Here is a 20,741-nt window from a genome sequence, read left to right on the forward strand (position 1 = left end):
GACCTCTTTCACCTTGCTCCACCCTATTTCACTCTGGCTATTACCACACTGTTGTCTGTGCCTATGTGTTTTTATATTTATATTTATATTTTTGCTTAATCCCTTCACTTTTTTTCACCCAGCCACCAACTCCCTTCCCCTCTGTCAGTCTGTTCTATGTATCTATGCTTCTGTTTCTTTTTTGTTAGTTATTTTGTTCATTAGATTCCACATATAAGTGAGATCATATGGTACTTGTCATTCTCTGACTGGCTTATTTCACTTAGCATAATGCTCTCCAGGCCCATCCATGCTGTTGCAAAAGGTAAGATTTCCTTTTCTTTAATGGCCAAGTAGTATTCCATTGTGTAAATATACCACAGCTTTTTCATCTGCTCATCTACACTTGGGCTACTTCCAGATCTTGGCTATTGTAAATAATGCTACAATGAACACAGGGTGCATATATTCAGGTTTATTCAGATATATTCCCAGATGTGAAATTGCTGGGTAAAAAGCAGTTTCATGTTTAATTTTTTTAGGGCATTCCATACTGATTTCCACAGTGGTTGCACCAGTCTGCATTCCCACCAACAGTGCACTAGGGTTCCCTTCTCTCCACATCCTCACCAGCCCTTACTGTTTGTTGATTTATTGATGATAGCCGTTCTGACAGGTGTGAGGTGATATCTCATTGTGGTTTTAACTTGCATCTCTCTGATGATTAGTGACATTGGGCATCTTTTCATATGTCTGTTGTCCATCTGTATGTCTTCTTTGGAAAAGTGTCTCTTCAGTTCCTTTGCCCGTTTTTTAATTGGACAGCTTGTTTTCTTGGTGTTGAGTTATATAAATTCTTTATATATTTTGGATATTAACCTCTTATTAGGTATATCACTGGTGAATATGTTCTCCCATTCATTGGATTCCTTTTTCATTTTGTTGATGATTTCTTTCACTCTACAAAGGCTTTTTAGTTTGATGTAGTCCCAATTATTTATTTTTTTCCCCCTTGGTTTCCCTTGCCCTAGGAGATATGTTAGCAAAAATATTGCTACAAGAAATGTCTGAGATTTTACTGCCTACATTTTCTTCTAGGATTTTTATGGTTTCAAGTCTATCATTTAAGTCTTTAATCCATTTTGAGTTTATTCTTGTGTATGTGTAAGTTGGTGGTCTAGTTTCACTTTGGGGGGGCATGTATCTGTCCCTTCTGACCTGAAATATTTCTACTGAGTGATCAACTGACAGTCTTATGGGAGCTTCCTTGTAGGTAACTGCCTTTCTCTTACTGCTTTTAAGAGTTATTCTTTGTCTTTAACTTTTGGCATTTTAATTATGATGTATCTCGGTGTCAGCCTCTTTGGGTTTATCTTGACAGGGACTCTCTGTGCTTCCTGAACTTGTGTGACTTTTTCCTTCATCAGATTAGGGATGTTTTCAGACATTATTTCTTCAAATAAGTTCTCAATCCCTTGCTCACTCTTCTGGTGCCCCTATGATGCAATGATCTTATGTTTGATGTTGTCCCAGAGGTCCCTTAGACTTTCCTCATTTTTTAAAGTTCTCTTTTCTTTTTGTTGCTCTACTTGGGTGCTTGCTGTTATCTTGTCCTCTAAATCACTGATTCAATCCTCTGCTTCATCTAACCTGCTGTTCATTCCTTCTAGTGTATTCTTTGTTTCTGACTGGTTCTTTTTTATGTTTTTTATGTCCTTTTTAATGTTTACTATCTCTTTAAGTTCTCACTGAGATCATCCATTCTTCCCCTAGGGCCCTTGAGCATCTTTACAATCATTGTTTTAATAACCCTGAGGAGGTTGTAGCTTACCTGAGAAATACAAACAAACTCTTTTCTTACATATTGTTTCATACCCTTGTATATTGGATGCATAGGTTCAAGGTCATGACTATCTGTGCATTTGTACATGACTAATGTTAAGCCATAATATTTAAGCTATCAGTTTGGTTATACCACGTTTCATAAGGGTGTGTGATATTCAATAGTAAATTGTATCTAAAAGATCCAATTTTGACTGCAACCTCCACAGGGTTAAACTCTGCATCTGGTATCTTGGTTGCTTCCATTTCATTTAATATTTCTTATGGGGATTTCTCTTATTCTTTTGTTTGGGGCACATTTGTTGTCTCTCCATTTTGTATTCCTCTTTGTGTTTGACTCCGTGTATTGGGTATATCTGCTATGACTCCCAATCTTGTTATAAGGGCTTTCTTTTTTTTAAAATATATTTATTGATTATGCTATTACAGTTGTCCCATTTCCTCCCCCCCCACTCCACTCCATCCTGTCCACCCCCTCCCTCCCACATTCCCCCCCTATAGTTCATGTCCATGGGTCATACTTATAAGTTCTTTGGCTTCTACATTTCCTACACTATTTTTACCCTCCCCCTGTCTATTTTCTACCTATCATCTATGCTACTTATTCTCTGTACCTTTCCCCCCCTCTCCCCCTCCCGCTCCCCTATTGACAACCCTCCATGTGATCTGCATCTCTGTGGTTCTGTTCCTGTTCTAGTTGTTTGCCTAGTTTGCTCTTGTTTTTGTTTTAGGTGTGGTCGTTAATAACTGTGAGTTTGCTGTCATTTTTACTGTTCCCAAATGATAGCTTTGCTGGATACAGTAATCTTGGATGTAGGTCCTTGCGTTTAATCTTGGGTAATGTAATTATGATGTGCCTTGGTGTGTTCCTCCTTGGCTCCAGCTTCTTTGGGGCTCTCTGAGCTTCCTGGACTTCCCGGAAGTCTATTTCTTTTGCCAGATGAGGGAAGTTCTCCTTCATTATTTGTTCAAGTAAGTTTTCAATTTTTTGTTCTTCCTGTTCTCCTTCTGGCACCCCTATAATTCGGATGTTGGAACATTTCAAGATGTCCTGGACGTTCCTAAGCCTCTTCTCATTTTTCCAAGTTCTTGTTTCTTCATTCTTTTCTGGTTGGATGTTTCTTTCTTCCTTCTGGTCCACACCGTTGATTTGAGTCCCAGTTTCCTTCACATCACTATTGGTTCCCTGTACATTTTCCTTTGTTTCTCTTAGCATAGGCTTCATTTTTTCATCTGGTTTTCAAACAGATTCAACCAATTCTGTGAGCATCTTGATAACCAGTGTTTTGAACTGTGCATCTGATAGGTTGGCTATCTCTTCCTCGCTTAGTTGTATTTTTTCTGGAGCTTTGAAGTGTTCTGTCATTTGGGCCTTTTTTTTTTTTTTTTGTCTTGGTGCGTCTGTTACTTTAAGGGGCGGAGCCTTAGGTGTTCACCGGGGCAGGGTAACAATGTTCGCTGAGCTGTGACGCTGTACCTGGGGGAGGGGCCAAGAGGGAGCAATGGCGCCCGCTTCACTCTCCTCCGGATTTCAATCTTTCACTCCAATACCCACAATCAAACTGGGCCCCTCTGGTGCTGGTTCCCTAGTGGGTGGGCCTGCGCACACTCTAGGCCCCTGTGGGTCTCTCCAACAACCTCTCCTGCGAGGCTGGGAGTCTCTCCTGCTGCCGCCCCAACCCCTATGGGCGTTTCCAATCAGAGGTTTGAGGCTTTATTTCCCCGCGCTGGAGCCCTGCGTTGCTTGGTTTGCTTTGATCCCCGCCATTTGTCCGGTTTATCTATGCACGAATGTAGGGCCCCGGTGTGCTACCCACTGCTCTGCCTGCCCCTTTCTCCGCCACTCTGAGTCCGGCCCTCTTGGTTTATCTGTGCGAATGTGGGGCCGTGGGGTCTGCTAGTGCTCGGACTGCCTGCCCCATTCGTCCCACACTCCGCCAGTCTCGGTCCCGCCACAGCCACGCGAGTCCTCTCCACCCTGGTGCCCGTCTCCGCCCCTCCTACCAGTCTGGATGAATGTTTATTTTTTATTTCCTTGGTGTCGGACCCCCTTGCCGTTCGATTCTCTTGTCAGTTCTGGTTGTGCGAGGAGGCGCAGTGTGTCTACCTACGCCGCCATCTTGGTTCTCTTATAAGGGCTTTCCAATGTACTTCCCTGTGGGTCTACGTAGCAGTCTTCTAGATCACTTGAGCTAGGTGCTCCAGAAATGTTTCTTGTGTGGGTTATGTGCCCCCTCCTTTTGGAATTGAGTGATGAGTATTGTTGGCCCATTTGTACGTGGAGTTAACCCTCAGGCTGAATGACTATAAGGATAAACCTTGTTCCCCATGTATGAGTCGCTATTCTGGGGTTGCCCCCAAGGCAGAGTTGTTTCCAGAAAGTTCTGGTGCCTTCTAGAGTTCCTCTTTGGCTGTGACATTTGTGTGGCTAGTTGGGTGTAGCTCTGGTGTGGTTTGAAGCCCACCACTGGTTGTGTTGGTTTTGGGCCCACTTGAATGGGGTTCTGGTGCAGGTCAGTGTCGACATGTGTAACCAGCCTTGGGCTACCTGTCTGGAACTACCATGCTATTCACTGATTGTGGCTGTGTCTACTGGGCTTGGGTGTACATGGGAGGGGCCTGGGTGTGTGGGGGAGGGGCTAAGCTGTGCACAAGGGTCAGCTTCCTACAGCTCTGAGCTAGGGGCAGATCAATTGAAGGTCCACAGCTCTCTGAGATCAGTGTCCACCTGTCAGGTGTTCCACCACCCTGTGAGGTTGCCTGGATTTCCTCTGGAGCCTTTTGAAGAAATACTGAGGAGTGGGCCCCAGCTGGCCACACCCCACATCCCCTTCCACATGGTGCAAACTTGGTAGGGTGGGGAAACCAGGTCAGAAGGACAGGGTTAGTGGGTCCCCTACTTGGGGGCAGCGTGGTCAGGCATTCAATGGTGAGAATGTGGCCTCTACTCCAGAACCATACCACTCAGTCTCTGCTAGAGTCTCCAACTCTAGCTCCCCTAGAGCAGGAGTCCCCGACCCTGGGCTGCAGACTGGTACTGGTCCACAGCCTATTAGGAGCCAGGCCACACAGCAGGAGGTGAGCAGCAGGTGAGTGAGTGAAGCTTCGCTCACATTACTACCTGAGCTCCTCTTCCTATCTCCCCCCACCCCAATCCATGGAAAAATTGTCTTCCACAAAACCAGTCCCTGGTGCCAAAAAGGTTGGAGACTGCTGCTCTAGAGGGAAGGCACCACTGGTTCAGGTTGGGTGCAACCAGCTGTTCCTATTGTAGGAGCAAGCACAGCAGGACAGGGCCACCGGGATTTGGAAAACAGATCAAGACCATCTTCCGTCTTCTGTTGGTGGTGGTGCCGGGTGGGCCCCAGACTGGAGCCTCTGAGAGAGATATGCTCTGAAAATGGCAGCTCGGAGTGGCATTCCCATCCTCCCACAGAAGTGAGCTCAGTAGGGTGGGGCCACCAGGACTTGGGAAAACAGATCAAGACAGTCTTCCATTGAGGGTGGCACTGGCTGAGGCTTTGGTGGTGGACAAGCTCTACAGCTCTTCTTAGCTATGCAGCTGTGCCTGCTCGAGCCCCAGACCAGAGTCTCTAAGGAAGATGTGCTCTGAAGGTCCCAGCTCTGAGTTGCATTCCCTCCTTCCCCCTGTAGATTAGAGAGCTCAGCAGTACAGGGCCATCAGGACTTGGGAAGATAAAACAAAATAGTATCTCATTGTGGGGCAGGGGTGCTAGCCGAGCTTGCAGGTAGGGAAGAAGACTGGCCCCTGTTCCAAAGCCTCACATTTCCATGTCTGTCTGAGTGCCTATAATTTCTCCAGAGAAAAGAGCACACCAAAGGTCCTGTTGGGTGCAGCTAACAGTCCTTTCTGCCGGACTAAAGCTTGGCAGGGTGGAATCACCAGTATTTGGAGGACCGGTTAGTGCACTCCCCATACTGGTGCTGTAAGAACAGAAGTGCCTGACCCTGGGAAGATGGCACATGAGGGCAGTGTGAGATATTGACTCAGGACCTGGACCTCAGTAGCTGACTCTCCAGATCTCTCTTCAGGGCCATGCCACTCAGGGGTTCTCCGTAGGACTTCGTATGCCCTGAGTTGCCTTCCCTCTATTGGAGCCCCAGGTGAGTGCTTGAGAGCAAGCCTCTCTGTATTGGCCCTTTAAGAGAGCACCTAGTATTCTAGCAGACTCCCTCCTCTTCTGGGCAGAGTCCCCACTGATTTTCATTGCCAGATGCTATGGAGGTTCCACTTCCTGGCCCTTGGCACTCTGGATTGGGGATCCCCATGTGGGGCTGAGACCCCATGCTCCTCAAGGGATACATTTGCAGTCAAGATGTCCCTCTGGCTTGTCAGCTGCTGCACATGGGTGCAGGGGCCATCCCTCTCCATGTCTCCACCCTTCTTACCAGTCTCTAGCTTCTTCTATAAATCCTTAAATATAATAGACCTGTCCAGCTGTCCTTCAGTTGGTCATTCAGACTGATTACTCTATAATTTAGCTGTAAATCTGGTTTGGCAACAGGAGGAGATGAGTGTAGCTCCCATCTACTCCGCAGCCATCTTGAAGGAACTCTCCTAACATTGACAATTCTTTTTAAGGCAGGCTCCTCTCTAATTTGAGAAGTGTGTCAGCCTATTGAGGACAAAGTCATGAAGTGTACAGAAGCCATTTAGCTTAGCTGAGAGGGTCTGCCAAATACCAACTTAAGTATTTTGTACATTTTAACAAAGGGTCTTACAGCCACACTCATGACTGATCTGTACCGAGACCATTTTCACCTTGAAAATATTTTGATGGATGGAGAGATGGGAGATGCGAAACAGTTATTTTCTAACCCAGCAAGTCTTAAATTTGTTTGTATTTCTTCTGAGTTCTGCTTGCAAATGGAATAGCCATTCTCTGTCTATGGGCATACCACCCTGAATGTGCTGATCTCATCTGGAATAGTCATTCTTTTAGTTCATATCTGTCTTTCTGTACTTTATCACATGCAGTTAATAGAATGAAACCAATACTTCCAACATTCTGTTGAAAATCTCCTTAGCCAGATCCACAAGTTCAATTGGTACATTCTCTATCTTCCCACAGGGCATGGGGACTGTTTTGCTATTTTTTCCTTACTAAGTAGCATGGGACGTCATCTTTTCCAGCCTTTCTTAACAGATTTCTTCATTGTTTTCCCTCTCTACATGCTTCCCAGGCCCAAAGCCAATACCACATGTCTTATGTTTTGGTATAATATCCCCCCATTCATACACTTTTAAGCATTATTAGCATTTGTTGTACAATGAAATACTCCAAAACTTAGCAGTTTAAAATAATTATTTTATTTAATTCACAATTCTCCAGGTTGGCTGGGATAACTGCTATGGCTTCTTCTGGTATGGGCTTGGCTAGGCTGGGGCTGAAGGTCAGGGAAGGCCACATTCCCATGTCTGGCAATTGGCCTAAGGGGCCTCAGCTGGGTTGGCTCATCTCTGCTCCATCTGGTTTCTCATTCCTCAGTAGAGTAATCTCAGCTTCTTCATATGAAGATTTTAGAATTCCAAAGAGTAGCGAGAGAGTAAGCCTCAAGGCAGGCTTTTTTCACACTTCTCCAGCCGCTTCTTGAATCTCTTCGCTAATGTACAGTGGCCAAAGCAAGTCACCTGGCCAACCTCAGATTCAAGGAGTAGAGAGAGAGCTCTACCACTTAATAAGAGAAACAACAGAGTAACATTACAAAGGAGCATGCATAAAAGGACAGGAGAGATCTGTGGCTATTTTGCATTGTACCATAATGAAAGAGGATAAAAATACAAAGTCATGGAAACCAGTATGAATGATAGGATTACATTTATGTGTTTATGTAAAATCATATCTGCTGGTGTGTGTAAATATAAAACCACAATGACTTTAAAACTGAATTCATGTGAGAGAAAATTCAATAGAAAACATCTGACAGACACAATTATATTAAATTCAATAAATGAACTTCAATTATTCCTCCTGTTGTGCAATGTGTTCTGCCACAAACAACCCACAGAACTTAGAGTAGGTCTACACATCAAATACATTTTGTTGTCCTACCTTTCATTTTGTTGTCACTTTAAGTTGGTTAATATAACACAGTAAACATGACTGACATAATTTTTCATACTCCATCTATAAAGAATTTCATAACAATTTGCTTTATAATACTTTGTTTACAATAGGAAGGCTTTTTTCCTAATGCATCAAACTGACAGCATTTTTCTTAGTATGAATTCTATTATATTTCATGAGGTTGTGCAAATATGAAAATTCCCCTTCATTCAATGCATTCTTAGAGTATGTCTTCTAAATAATTTTTCTCCTCTCAGGAAGAAAGCCTGACAAATGCTTTTTATTAAGTAATATATTCATTTAGGACCTGTCTTGGATGAATTTTATATACAGTTTAATCTGACTTCTGTGGTAAGGCTTTCTCATTTTCAAGAAACAGAGTTACTTTCATGTATGAATATTGCGATGCATACTCAGAACTGATTTCTGAGTGAAGCCCTTCCCACAGTCACTACATTTATAAGGTTTATCTCCAGTATGAATTGTCTGGTGTTTATTGAAATTTGACCTGTCAGTGAAGGCTTTCCCACATTCTGCACATATATATGGTTTCTCTCCTGTGTGAATTCGTTGATGTACTTTGAGATGTGGTTTCTTAGAGAAGGATTTCTCACAGTCAGGACATTTATAAGGCTTCTCTCTACTATGAATTCTCTGATGTGTAATTAACTCTGATTTCTGGATAAAAGCCCTCCCACAATCAGCACAAACATAGGGTTTCTCTCCAGTATGAATTGTCTGGTGCTTATTGAAATTTGACCTGTCAGTGAAGGCTTTCCCACATTCAGCACATATGTAAGACTTCTCTCCAGTATGAGATTTCTGATGAGTATTGAGATTTGACCTGTTGGTAAAGGCCTTCCCACATTCGGTGCATATATAAGGTTTCTCTCCTGTGTGAATTCGCTTATGCATCTGGAGTTGTGACTTAGAAGGGAAAGACTTTTCACAGTCACTGCATTCATAAGGCTTCTCTCCAGTATGAATTCTTTGATGTGCAATCAAGTGGGCCTTCTGGATGAAGGCCTGCCCACATTCAGTACATATATAGGATCTCTCTCCTGTGTGAATTCTCTGATGCATCGTAAGTGTTGATTTTTGGGTAAAGGCTTTCCCACACTCACTGCATTTGTGGTGTCTCTCTCCAGTATGAATTTTCTGATGTACATTGAGGGCTGAGTTCAGGGAGAAGCCTTTCCCACATTCACTGCATTCAAAAAGCTTTTCTCCAGTATGAATTGTCCGATGCCTAAGTAGAGATGACACCTGGAAAAATGATTTTCCACATTCACTGCATTTATAGGGTTTTTCTCTAGTGTGAGTTTTCTCATGCATACTTAATTCTGAATTCTGGATGAATGCCTTCCCACATTCAGTACATATATATAGTTTTTCATCTCTATGAACTCTCAGATATATACTGAGTAGCGGCTTCTGTGTAAAAACATTTATACATTTGCTAAGTTCATGAGGTTTTTCCATAGTATGAATTCTCTGAGATGCAAAGAAGGGTGACTTCTGGGTGAATATCTTCCCAAATTCAGTACACATATTGGCTTTTTCCCCAACAGGAAATTTCAGATTGTTACTGAGGTTGAGGACTTTTCCACACTGATTACTTTCATAGAATTTCACTCCTGTATGCATATTTTCATGCTTAGTATAAGAACTCTGGGTGAAAACTTGACTGTGTCCAATAATTTTATCAAAGTTCTTTGTTGCTTTGTTTTTAGTATGAATATGTAAGTCTAAATTATGCTTAAAACCCTTTTCAAATGAGTCGTGTTTATGGGGTGTTTTCCGTGAAGCAATAATATGATTTGGGCTTGGATGAACAAATTTTCCACTGTCTTTATATTCATAATGCCACTCTGTATTCAATATTTGCTTATTGATGAAAGTAGCATGACTCACAGGTTTGTTCTGTTTTTCCTGATATATTTTTATCTGTTCAGCATCTTTCCACAGTTCTAAAATTGAATACAATGAATCATCTCTTATATCTTCACCCTCCATTTCACTATGAAATGAAGCTTTCCCAGATATTCTTATTTTTGAGGTATTAATCCCAAACTTCCCATCTAAAAAGAGGAAAAAAAAGTAAAATCAACACAAAGAATAGATAGCAGAAGATTAAAAGGTACATATAAGTTACTCCAAATTGAATACAGGGAAACCAGCAAATCTGATGATGATGATGACAATGATAATTGGAAATACTTATATAGCAGTTATTATGTGCCAAGCTCTTGCATGACACTTATGATGTTCCAGGCATTATTCTAAGAAATATATACATATGTACTCATTTAATCCTTTCCAAAGTTCTATGAGGTATTTTCTATTATTATTTACCTATTGTAGATAAGGAAGGCAAAGCTCACCATGGTTATCTATATATTTTGTCCTAAAACATGGTTATTAAGTGTTGCAGATTGGAGTTCAACATAAGCAATTTTGCTCAATTTTGGAAGGAGGCTTGAATATCAAGTAGGGTGGATTGAAGATTAAAAAGACAAGGGTTTTCAGGGAAAATATTGATGGAGAGCCTAGTCTCGGAGGGGGTGACTCAGAGTCTAAGTCCTCGTTAGCTTTAGATTATAAATCCTCACTCATCTTGTTGCCTCTTGCTTATTAGCACCAACACCAAATTCATGTGAGCAAAAAACCAATTTAACTTGCTAAGGGAGCATATCCTAAAAGTTCTCATCATAAGGAAAAGAACATTTAAAAATATTTTTTTATATCTATATGAGATGGGTGTTAACTAAACTTACTGTGGTAGTCAATTCATAATGTATTTAAGTCAAGTCATTATGCAGTACATCTTAAACTTATACACTGCTGTGTGTCAATTATATCTAAAATAAAACTGAAAAAATGTGTTCATGCCTCTAGGAAAAATATCGTGGTGGTAGCCATATTGACCTATACAAACAATAAATGGATTTGTACACTCCAACTCTCTATCATGTGTAATTAGTTTTTATTGAACACAACACCCATCAAGAGCCAAGAAAAGAGCCAAATACACATTCTTTTCAGAGACACATGAAACATTCCCCTAGATCATTTGATGAAATCATACAGTGTATTCTCAGACTACAACATAATTAAATTAGACAACATAAAGAAAATAGACAAATTCCTCCCAAAATACAACTTATGTATATTAAAGAAATTGAATTTGTTTTTTAAAACTTTTCCATTGAGAAAACCCCAGGCCCAGACAGATTGACTGATGAATTCTGTGAAACAGCATAAGAATAAATAACAATCTTACACAAACTAGTTCAGAAAACAGAGAAGAGAATTCACTCGCAACTCATACTATGTGGTCAAGCATAACCCTAATACCAAAACCTGACAAAGACACTGCAAAAAAGAAAACTACGGGGGTGGGGGGGGAAAGAAAACTACAAACCAGTATCCTCATGCAAATATTTTTAAACAAAAAATAAAAATAGAATTCAACAAGATATAATAAGGATAATATATCATAATCACCAATATTTATCTCAGAAATACAAGGTTAACTTAACATTTGAAAATCAATAAATAATTTTACATATTAACAAAATAAAAGCAATAACTCACATGATCACTCTAATAAGATGAAGAAAAAGCATTTGACAAAATTCAACACTTAACTATGATTTAAAAAAAAACCTCTTTAACAAGCTAGGATTAGAAAAGAACTTACATAACCTGATAAAGGGAAGTTTCAAAAAGCCTACAGCTAAAATCATATTTAATAATATACATTTTTTACCCCTAATATCTGGAAAAAGTCAAGCAAACCCACACTCCCACTTTTAATCTAACATCAAACTGAAGGTCTTAGTGAAATAAGGGATGGAAAAGAAGTAAAAAGCAAGAGATTAGATAGGAAGAAGTAAAAGTGCCCCTAAAGTGATAATCATTATTTACATGAAAAATCCCAAGGAACCTGCAAGAAAACTAATAGGCAGATTAGTTATGCCTCAGGATACACAATGTACAAAAATCAATCACTAGTGATCTGTACTAGCAATGAGCAATCCGAAAATAAAATTTAAAAAATGCCATTTACAATAGTGTGAAAAAATTAAGTATTAGGAATAAATTTAATGAAGGATGCATAATACTTCTACATTTAAAACTATAAAATAGCACTGAACAAAATCAAAGATCTAAATAAATACAAAAATATCCATCTTCATGGATTAGAAGGCTCAACATTGTTAAGATGTCAATTCTCCTAAAATTGATCTAGAGAGTCAACTTAACTCCAAACAAAATCTCAGTAGGCATGTTTTAAAAAATTATAAACTAATTCTAAAATTATATGGAAATGCTAATTACCTAGAAAAGCCAAAGTAATAAAAACAAGCAAAGTTGGAGAACTTATCCTACCTGATTTCAAGACTCTTTATAAAAGCATGTGTGGGTTTGCCAAAAGGACTGTGTATTAACTATATTTTCTTATTTTCTGTACTCTTGATGCTCTGTCACCTGGTGCCTTGCTGATTCTGAAGAGACTGTCCCTCCCAGGGGTAGTTAATTCCTAGAGACAGCAAATGAATTCCCTGTGAGCATACCTTTCAGATGCAAACCAACCAATCCACAGGCCCATATCCACCAACTATCTCCTTTATCAAGCTTTCACAGTTTGAGTCACTATCTCTCTGCCCTAATCACCTCAGGGCCAGGCACCAGGCAACTAGGGACAGTCTCTGCACCACAGAGCCTCCAATGAATTACTCAAACTAGCCAATCCTGAACCTTCCCAGCCTGCTTACTCCGCCTCATCCATTCTTTCTCAAGAAAACCACAATAAAGGTTCTTGCCTATGCATTCTCATCACAACTTCTGCCTTCTGATTGACCCTGGTACTTTCCCTTCTGGTCTTGCATGGTGTGGCATGGCCCCTCATCTTGGGGGCTATGAGTTACAAATGATTTTTTCAGTGGCAATCATCTCTGGATCTGTTGGCCTCACCATACCTAAATAATAATAAAACCAGTATTTTAAAACAGAAAGACATATCAATTAAGGAACAGAATAGAGAGTCAAGAAATAGGTTCACATATGTAAAATCAATTGATTTGATGAACATGCCTTGGAAATTCAATGGGGGAAAAGAAAGTCTCTTTAACAAATGGTTCTGGAACAACTGGATATCAAATTGAAAAAGTGAACAACGATCCTTACATCAAACATTACAAAATGGGTCATGGACCTAAACTGAAAAAGCTAAAATGGTAAAATTAATAGGAGAAAATATAAGAAAATCTCTGTGACCTCATGGTAGGCAAAGACTTGCTAAACAGATCACAAAAAATAACAAGTTTTTAAAAGATGATGAATTAGGCTCTGGCCAGGTAGCTCAGTTGGTTAAAGCGTCATCCCAATACCCCAAGGTTGCGAGTTTGATGCCTGGTCAGGGCACATACAAGAAGCAATCAAAGAGTGCATAAAAAAGTGGAACAACAAATTGAAGTTTCTCTTTCTCTCTCAAATCAATTAAAAATATTAAAAGATGACAAACTCCATCAAAATTAAAATTTTTGGTCTTTGATAGGCACAAGTAAGACAATAAAATTGGAAGCCACAGATTGAAATAAAATATTGGCAATACATAGATCTGGCACATGAACTGTATCCAGCAAATATAAACAACTCTTACAACTCATTAAGAAGAAGACAAACAACCCAATAAAATGAGAAAGATATTTGACACTTCACAAAAAAATGTACAAATGGTCAATAAGCACATGAAAAGATACTTAACATCATTACTCACCAGACGAATGCAACTTAACATCATAATAAGATACTATTACATATCTATTAATACTATAATAGCAAAATTAAAGAGACTGATGATAGCAAGTGTTGGTGAGCATGTAGAGTAACAGGAATTCTCATGTATTGCTGTTGGGAATGTAAAATGGCACAACCACTTGGAAGACAGGTTGGCAATTTCTTATAAAGGTAAGCATATACTTATATGACATGGCAACTTCTAGGTATGGAGTTGCCATGTCATATAAGTATATGCTTACCAAGACAAATATAAACATATGTTCATACAAAGACATACAAAAATGTTCACTGCAGGTCATAATATCCATCTGTCATCAACAGGCATATCAACAAATAACCATATATTCATACTGTGGAATAGTATTCAGCATCTCAAAGGAACTAATTAGTGATATACTCAATAACAGGGATAAATCACAAAATAATTATGCTGAATGAAAAGAGTACAGACAGTATGATTCCACTGATCTAAAACATTAATAAAGACAAATACAATCTATAGTGACCCCCCAAAAAATGTCAATAGTTGCCTGGGGCCAAAATGGTGGTAGGCATTGACTACAAAGGGCATGAGGAAGCATTTCTGTGTGATAGAATGTTACATAGCATGACTGGGGTGGTAGTTATACCAGTGTGTACCTTGCCAAACTGTACATTTGAAACGGATACACTTTACTGTGTGTAAGTTACACCTTAATAAAGTTGATTTTAAAAGAAAAAATGCTACACGATAGTGCTTGCAAAGTTGGAAGATGGGAGAGTGGCATGGAGATAGGGGAGGTGGAGAGGAATGAGGAATCTGAAGGTAATATGTACAAAGGGAGGAGGTAAGGCTGGTTGTAGGTGACAGTTTATTGCTATCTTAGAATGAGAAGACAAAAGTTAAAGGAAGAAAGTAAAAGGATACTAGGAAAAACAGGAGTGAAGCAACCAACTGATTTTCAAAGAAGGCAAATCCATTAAAACCTGAATGTACCATGTATAAGACTCTAAGACCCTGGGGTTGGGGTTAAGTAATGAAGCATAAAAATGTGATAGAAGAAGAGAATATCCAAGAAAGCAACATCCACAGTGAAGAAGGCTGGCATATGATCCAGAGAATACGAATTGCAGTAATTCTCCTAGAGGAAAGCCAAGCAAAGAAGATAGTTGATAACAGTAAAGAAAATAAAGGGAGAGAGCAATTTGGTACCTAAGAGGCCAATGTTATTTCTTCTCAAGCAGTTTCTAAAGTTTAAACCTTCAAGAACAGCAGCGATAACAGCATTTTAAAGGGACTAGCTTCTCAGAAAAAAAAAATTTCTATGTCTCCCTTCTGCCTGGATAGATATTCCCTTTCCAAAGGGAGAAATTGAAATGAAAAAAAAAGGACTGCAGGCCACATTCACCTGAACAGCTTTCATGTGGGGTTTCTCCCTCCAACATCCATGGCTCCTCTCCTTGTTCCAACTTGAAGATGACCCCTGGTTTGGGAACTTCATACCCTGTTAATAGGACATAATAGAGAACTGGGTCCAGCTAATTGCTTTCCATTTGTTCTTCAGAAAAGTAACCACATTTCATTGGGAAAAGAGTAATAATCACAGAGGTGAATGGGACTGAAGAATCTCAGACCAATCAAGGACAACATCATCACACACTTAAGATGTCCCAGAGCACTCAGCAGCTGAGAATGGAAATACTGTCACTGACATTCTGTCTTAGTTTCCTAGGGCTGCTATAACAAAGTACCAATAACTGGCTGATTTAAAACCACAGAAACTTATTATCTCATATTTCTGGAGGCCAGAATTCTGAAATCAGGGTGTTAGCGGGGTCATGTTCTCTCTGGAGGACACAGGGAGAGTCCTTCCTTGCATCTTCTAGCTGCTGGTGTTTAGTGGCAATCTTTGGTGTTCCATGGGTTGTAAATGCATCACTCTGGTCATCAGATGGCTATCTTCTCCCTGTGTGTTTCCTCATCACCTTCCTTCTATACATGTCTATTCCTGTGCCCAAATTTCCCCTTTTTTAAGGACACCAGTCATATTAGATTAGAGCCCATCCCCAGGACCTCATTTTAACCTGATTACCTCTATCCAGACCTTATTTCCAAATAAGGCCACATTCTGAGGAATAGGGGGGTTGTCTTCCATATATCTTTTGGGGGTACACATCCCATCAGAGCTTGCACTCTGACCCCCCCAAAATTAATATCCTTCCCATGTTCAAAATATACTAACCCCATCCCGATATCCCCAAAAGTCTTAAGTCCAAAACTGTTACCTAAAGATCATCAACTCAAAGTCTGAAATGTTATCTAAATCACCCAAATCAGTTATGAGTGAGACTTGAATATGAGTCATCTTGGAATAAAATTACTCTCCATGAGAACCTGTGGAAGCTGACGAGTTATCTGCTTCCAAAATACAATGGTGGGTCAGGCATGGGATAGACATTCCCTTTCCAAAGGGAGAAATTGAAATGAAAAAAAGGACTGCAGGTCCCATGCAAGTCTGAAATGTAGCAGGGAAAATTTCATCCAAATTTAAAGGCTTGAGAATAATTCTCATTGGCTCAATGCTCTGTCCTTTAAGTCCACTAGGGTGGTAGTACCACCCCCTTGGCCCTGGGCCAGGAATGACAGCATTCACTATTACCCCTAGTGGTTCACAAGCAAAATGTTTACTTCCTGTTCCCTTGACCTTATGCTCTGCTGGTCTAGAGGTCTTAGTTCCAAAGAGAGGAATGCTGCTCCATCTACCAGGAGATTCAACAATGATTCCACAAAACTGGAAGTTAGGGACATTTTGGGCTCCTCACGCCTCTTAATCAACAGGCAATAAAGGAATTGTTGTGCTGGCTGGGGTGATTGAACTTGTCTACCTAGGAGAAACTGGACTGCTACTGCACAGTAGAGATCAGGAAGAGTATGTCTGCAATGCAGGCAAGCCCTTAGGGCATACTACCATGCCCTGTGATTAAGTGATCTCACCTTTAACTGGAACATAACAGAAGAAAAAAGCAAACAAAATATAACCAGAGTCATTGAAGTTAAGAACAATCTAACAATAGTCAGGGGGGAGTGGGGAAGGGACAGTGAGGAGAGGGGATTACAGGAACTACTATAAGGACACATGGACAAAGTCAAGGGGGAGGGTGGGGGAGGGAGGTGAGTTCGGCTGGGGTGGGGTGGAGGGATGGGGAGAAAAGGCATACAACTGTAATTGAATAACAATAAAATTTTTTAAAAAAATTAAAGAAAGTGAATGAAAAATTACAATAATCCAATTCAGGCAGGACTACTAAATGGCCCACACTCTTCAGGAATGAAGATTTGGGTGACTCCAACAGGTAAAGAACCACAAGCAGCTGGGGTGCTTGCTGAGGGCAAAGGGAATAAGGAATTCTGCCTCAAGGCCACAACATAGAAACCTTGCCTCAGTTTGCAGTCTGCTGGCCTGCCCTGCAAATTTCCAAATCAGGATTGTAAACAACTCTTACCTGAATTTCCAGCCTGCTGGCCTGCCCTATAAATTTCAGACTTACAGTCCCCACAATTGAGCCAATTCCTTAAAATAAAGCCCCCCTACATATGAGTATTCTGTGGGTGTATAGTGTGTGTACACACACACACACACACACACACACTGTTGGTTCCATTTCTCTGGAGAACACTAATACAGATTTTGGTACCAAGAGTAGTTTTAGAGGAACAGAACCTTGAATCTTAAGGATGCATTTTCTGAATTGGTTATGGGGTTTCTAGAATTGGTTTCCTATTCTGATTGTATTTCAAGGCACTAATGACTATTTCCAGTAGTAGAGAGGTCACTGACAGTCTGTGGTATGATGCAGCAATAGAGATATGCAAAAATATCACCACTGGATTCTCCTAAATAAGTGCTTATAAAAGGCAAGATCCTGGATGACCATGCATTTAATACCTTAAAAATTTCTGTCAGACAAGTATAATAAGGTTGGCTTATTGCTCCTAATGTCTCTGGACAAAGTGGGAAAAGAAAAGGACAAGCTCAGGGATTTGATTTCCCAGCTCAAGCACTGCATAAATGACCTAAAAATTTCTACTCCTGTCCTGAAAGAAAATTTTAGCTTCTGTAGCTTCAGAGCTGAGATTGCTGAAACCCAAACCCAAGTGTCATCCTGAGAGTGGCTAAATTACAACCCAAATTGAATTCCCAACTTGGCAGGTGTCTGCTATTAAAGTGAAGGCACTGATAGAGAAGGAATGGGATCCTGAAAATTGAATGTGACCATATGAGGACATGGAACCTCTAAATTCTGATGAATCGTCTTTGCCAGCACAAGCAGCCTTTCCATTCCTGACTGGGCAGATTACCCCTACTTAGCCTGAGGAGATTGCAATGGCCTCCCCTGAGGCAGTTGCCTCAAAAGGCACTGCTGATTCCCCTCAGCACCCACCCCCCAAACCCCTCTTTGCTTCTAGACCTGTAACTAGACTCAAGTCTCATCAGGCTTCAAGGGGTGAGGTGTGACCCATGAGGAGGTGCACTACACACCAAATAGACTGCATGATTTGTTCAGTTTATACAGACAGAAATCTGGGAAATATGTGTGGAAATGGATATTAAGAGTGTGGGGTAATGGAAGAAACAAAGTTGGATGAGGATGAATTTATTGATATAGACACACTAAGAAGATTTAGAACTTAATATTTCCACTTGAAGGGTTAGACAGGGCTTGGTTGGTTGGCTGAAACACAGATCAAAAAATGGTCCACATTAAATGCATTTGAAATACCAGAACTGCTTTGGTATACTGTATAAAAAGATATCCAAATGCTTAGGGAAACTGGAATGTTAAAGTGGATTTATCATGTAAGATCTGCTCACCCACACTGGGAGGGTCCAAAGAACACATGTCATCACAACTGTGAGAAATAAATTTGTGAGGGGAGCCCTGCCATGTCCTTGAAGAGCTCTGTGAATGCTCTTCTCAGTAGGTCAGAAATTACAGTAGGAACTGTGGCCAGTGAATTGGGAAATCTAAATGCAATGGGGGTAATTGGATCCAGGGGTGTCAGGGGCCAAGCGGATGCACTTAACTGCCAAATGCAAGGTGGATGTGATTACTGTAATGGACAGCAGGGTCACACCAGTATTCAGCATAGTCTGATTTGCAGACACCTATTGTTGTTGGCTACTTAATCATGATGTCCCTAAAACAGAGACAGATGGGCAATCTACTAAATCCCTACTTGATCTGTGTGAGAAGTGTTCTAGGTCAAATGAACAAAACTCTAATTTGAAACATAAAAACAGAGTATTGAATCCTCAATCAATTACCAGATGAACCAATTTGGAGACACAGAAACCTTGAATTAAGGGAAGACCCGATCCCTTGAGGAAGGACCCCACTATACTGCCAAAAAGATATACTACTAACCTTTCTCCCAGCCTTCCTTGAAGGAACCTACAGGCTTTTACCAGGGTGATTGTGCATTGAAGAAAAGGCAATAGTGACACTTTTCAGAAATTACTGGACACCGGCTCTGAACATGACACTGATTCCAGGAGACCCAAAAGGTCACTGTGGCCCACCAGACAGAGCAGGGGCTTATGAAAGTGAAGTGATTGCTGTAGTTTTGGCTCAGGTCTGTCTCACAGTGGGCCCAGTGGGTCCCCAAATCCATCCTGTGGTTATTTCCTCAGTTCAGGAATGCATAATCGGAATAGACTTACTCAGTAACTGGCAAAATCCTCACATTGGTTCTCTGATCTGTTGAGTGAGGGCTACTATGGTAAGACAGGCTAAGTGGAATTGTATAGATAGTGTCTCCATCAAAGATTTAAAGGAGGCAGGGGTGATTATTCCCACAATATCCCCATTGAACTAGTCTATTTGGCTTGTGCAAAAGATAAATGGATCTTGGAGAATGACAGTGGATCATCAGAAGCTTAAGTAGGTGGTGATTCCAACTGTAGCTGTTGTACCAGATGTGATTTCATTGTGAGCAAATTAACACATCCCTTGGTGCCCAGTATGCAACTACTGATCTGGCAAATGCTATTTTTTTTTTTTGCCATACCTGTTAGTAAAGACCACTAGAAGCAGTTTGCCTTTTGCTGGGGTGACTGTGCTATAAACAAGGCATGTACAAGCAAGTCCAACTATACATCTTTACTGTCCTACCTCAGAGGTATTGGAGCAGAACCCTGCCATCCTCTGTGGATAACTGGTCTCCTTTTCAGAAACAGCTTTTGGTTTGCTACTGAGTCTTAATGTAGTCACTCACTGAATTTAAGCATATTAGTCAATGGAGGAAAAGAAGCTTACCAAGGATTCCCTCAGTAACAGTGAGTGGACACGGAAGAGCCCAGTACTGACTGAATTGAATCTTTGCCCTGTAGTGGGACACAGGAAATGTAGGATCTGGAAGACCTACTTCCTGATGTCACTTATAGTGAACCCAGGTCCTTCTGATTGAGGACCTGTGGGTGGTGTGAGGCCAGTAGCAGCCACTGGACCACTGACCCTTGGTCTTCTCAGAATTGTGTTGCTTGAGAATGCAGCCTAATGTGAGTGGTAAAATCCATGTAAGGCTAAATATTGGCATGAAATTAATAGTCAACAAGTACCATAAGGGAAAGTTGAAAAAACTTTGAAGAAAGCATGTAACTGTTGAGAGGTGTGACTTCAAATCAGATGTGGTGACCTTACACCTTCAGCCCTAGGTGGCAGTGCTGCCCCCTCAGTCCTGAAACTAAGTGGGTGACTCACCTTCTGGAACCAAAGAGGTGACAGCCTATCTCCTCGCATTTTCCTGGCCTATGCCTTCTGGGCCTGTGGTGGCAGTGACATCCCTGCTGGCTTCTGAACCATTCTTGGGATCATACATCCCTTTTCTTGGAGTTAAACACATATTCACAGCCAAATAGCTTTACCCGCCTGTTTCCTGTCTCTAAAATCCCATAAATCCAACAGCTTTCCTTCATTTTTTCCTGTCTGTCATCTTCAGACTGACTGGATCCACAAGTCATACACCAATCTTTAGCAACTGTT

At 40.8% G+C, this 20,741-nt stretch overlaps 1 protein-coding gene across 1 annotated transcript in view; it reads right to left on the bottom strand.

Annotated features, from left to right (window-relative positions):
• Nucleotides 1-7,138: 7,138 nt before the first annotated feature.
• ZNF81 (zinc finger protein 81) overlaps nucleotides 7,139-20,741 on the bottom strand; it is a 39,288-nt gene continuing 25,685 nt past the window's right edge. Inside the window, exons 4-5 of the mRNA XM_024580085.3 lie at nucleotides 15,107-15,202; nucleotides 7,139-9,991 (exon numbers count right to left, since the gene is read on the bottom strand). Of these exons, the coding sequence (XP_024435853.2) occupies nucleotides 8,298-9,991; nucleotides 15,107-15,202 (1,790 nt within the window). The 3' untranslated portion in view covers nucleotides 7,139-8,297. The remainder of the gene's footprint in view (nucleotides 9,992-15,106; nucleotides 15,203-20,741) is intronic.

This window comes from Desmodus rotundus, chromosome X (genome assembly GCF_022682495.2).
Source record: "Desmodus rotundus isolate HL8 chromosome X, HLdesRot8A.1, whole genome shotgun sequence".
Lineage (NCBI taxonomy): Eukaryota > Metazoa > Chordata > Mammalia > Chiroptera > Phyllostomidae > Desmodus > Desmodus rotundus.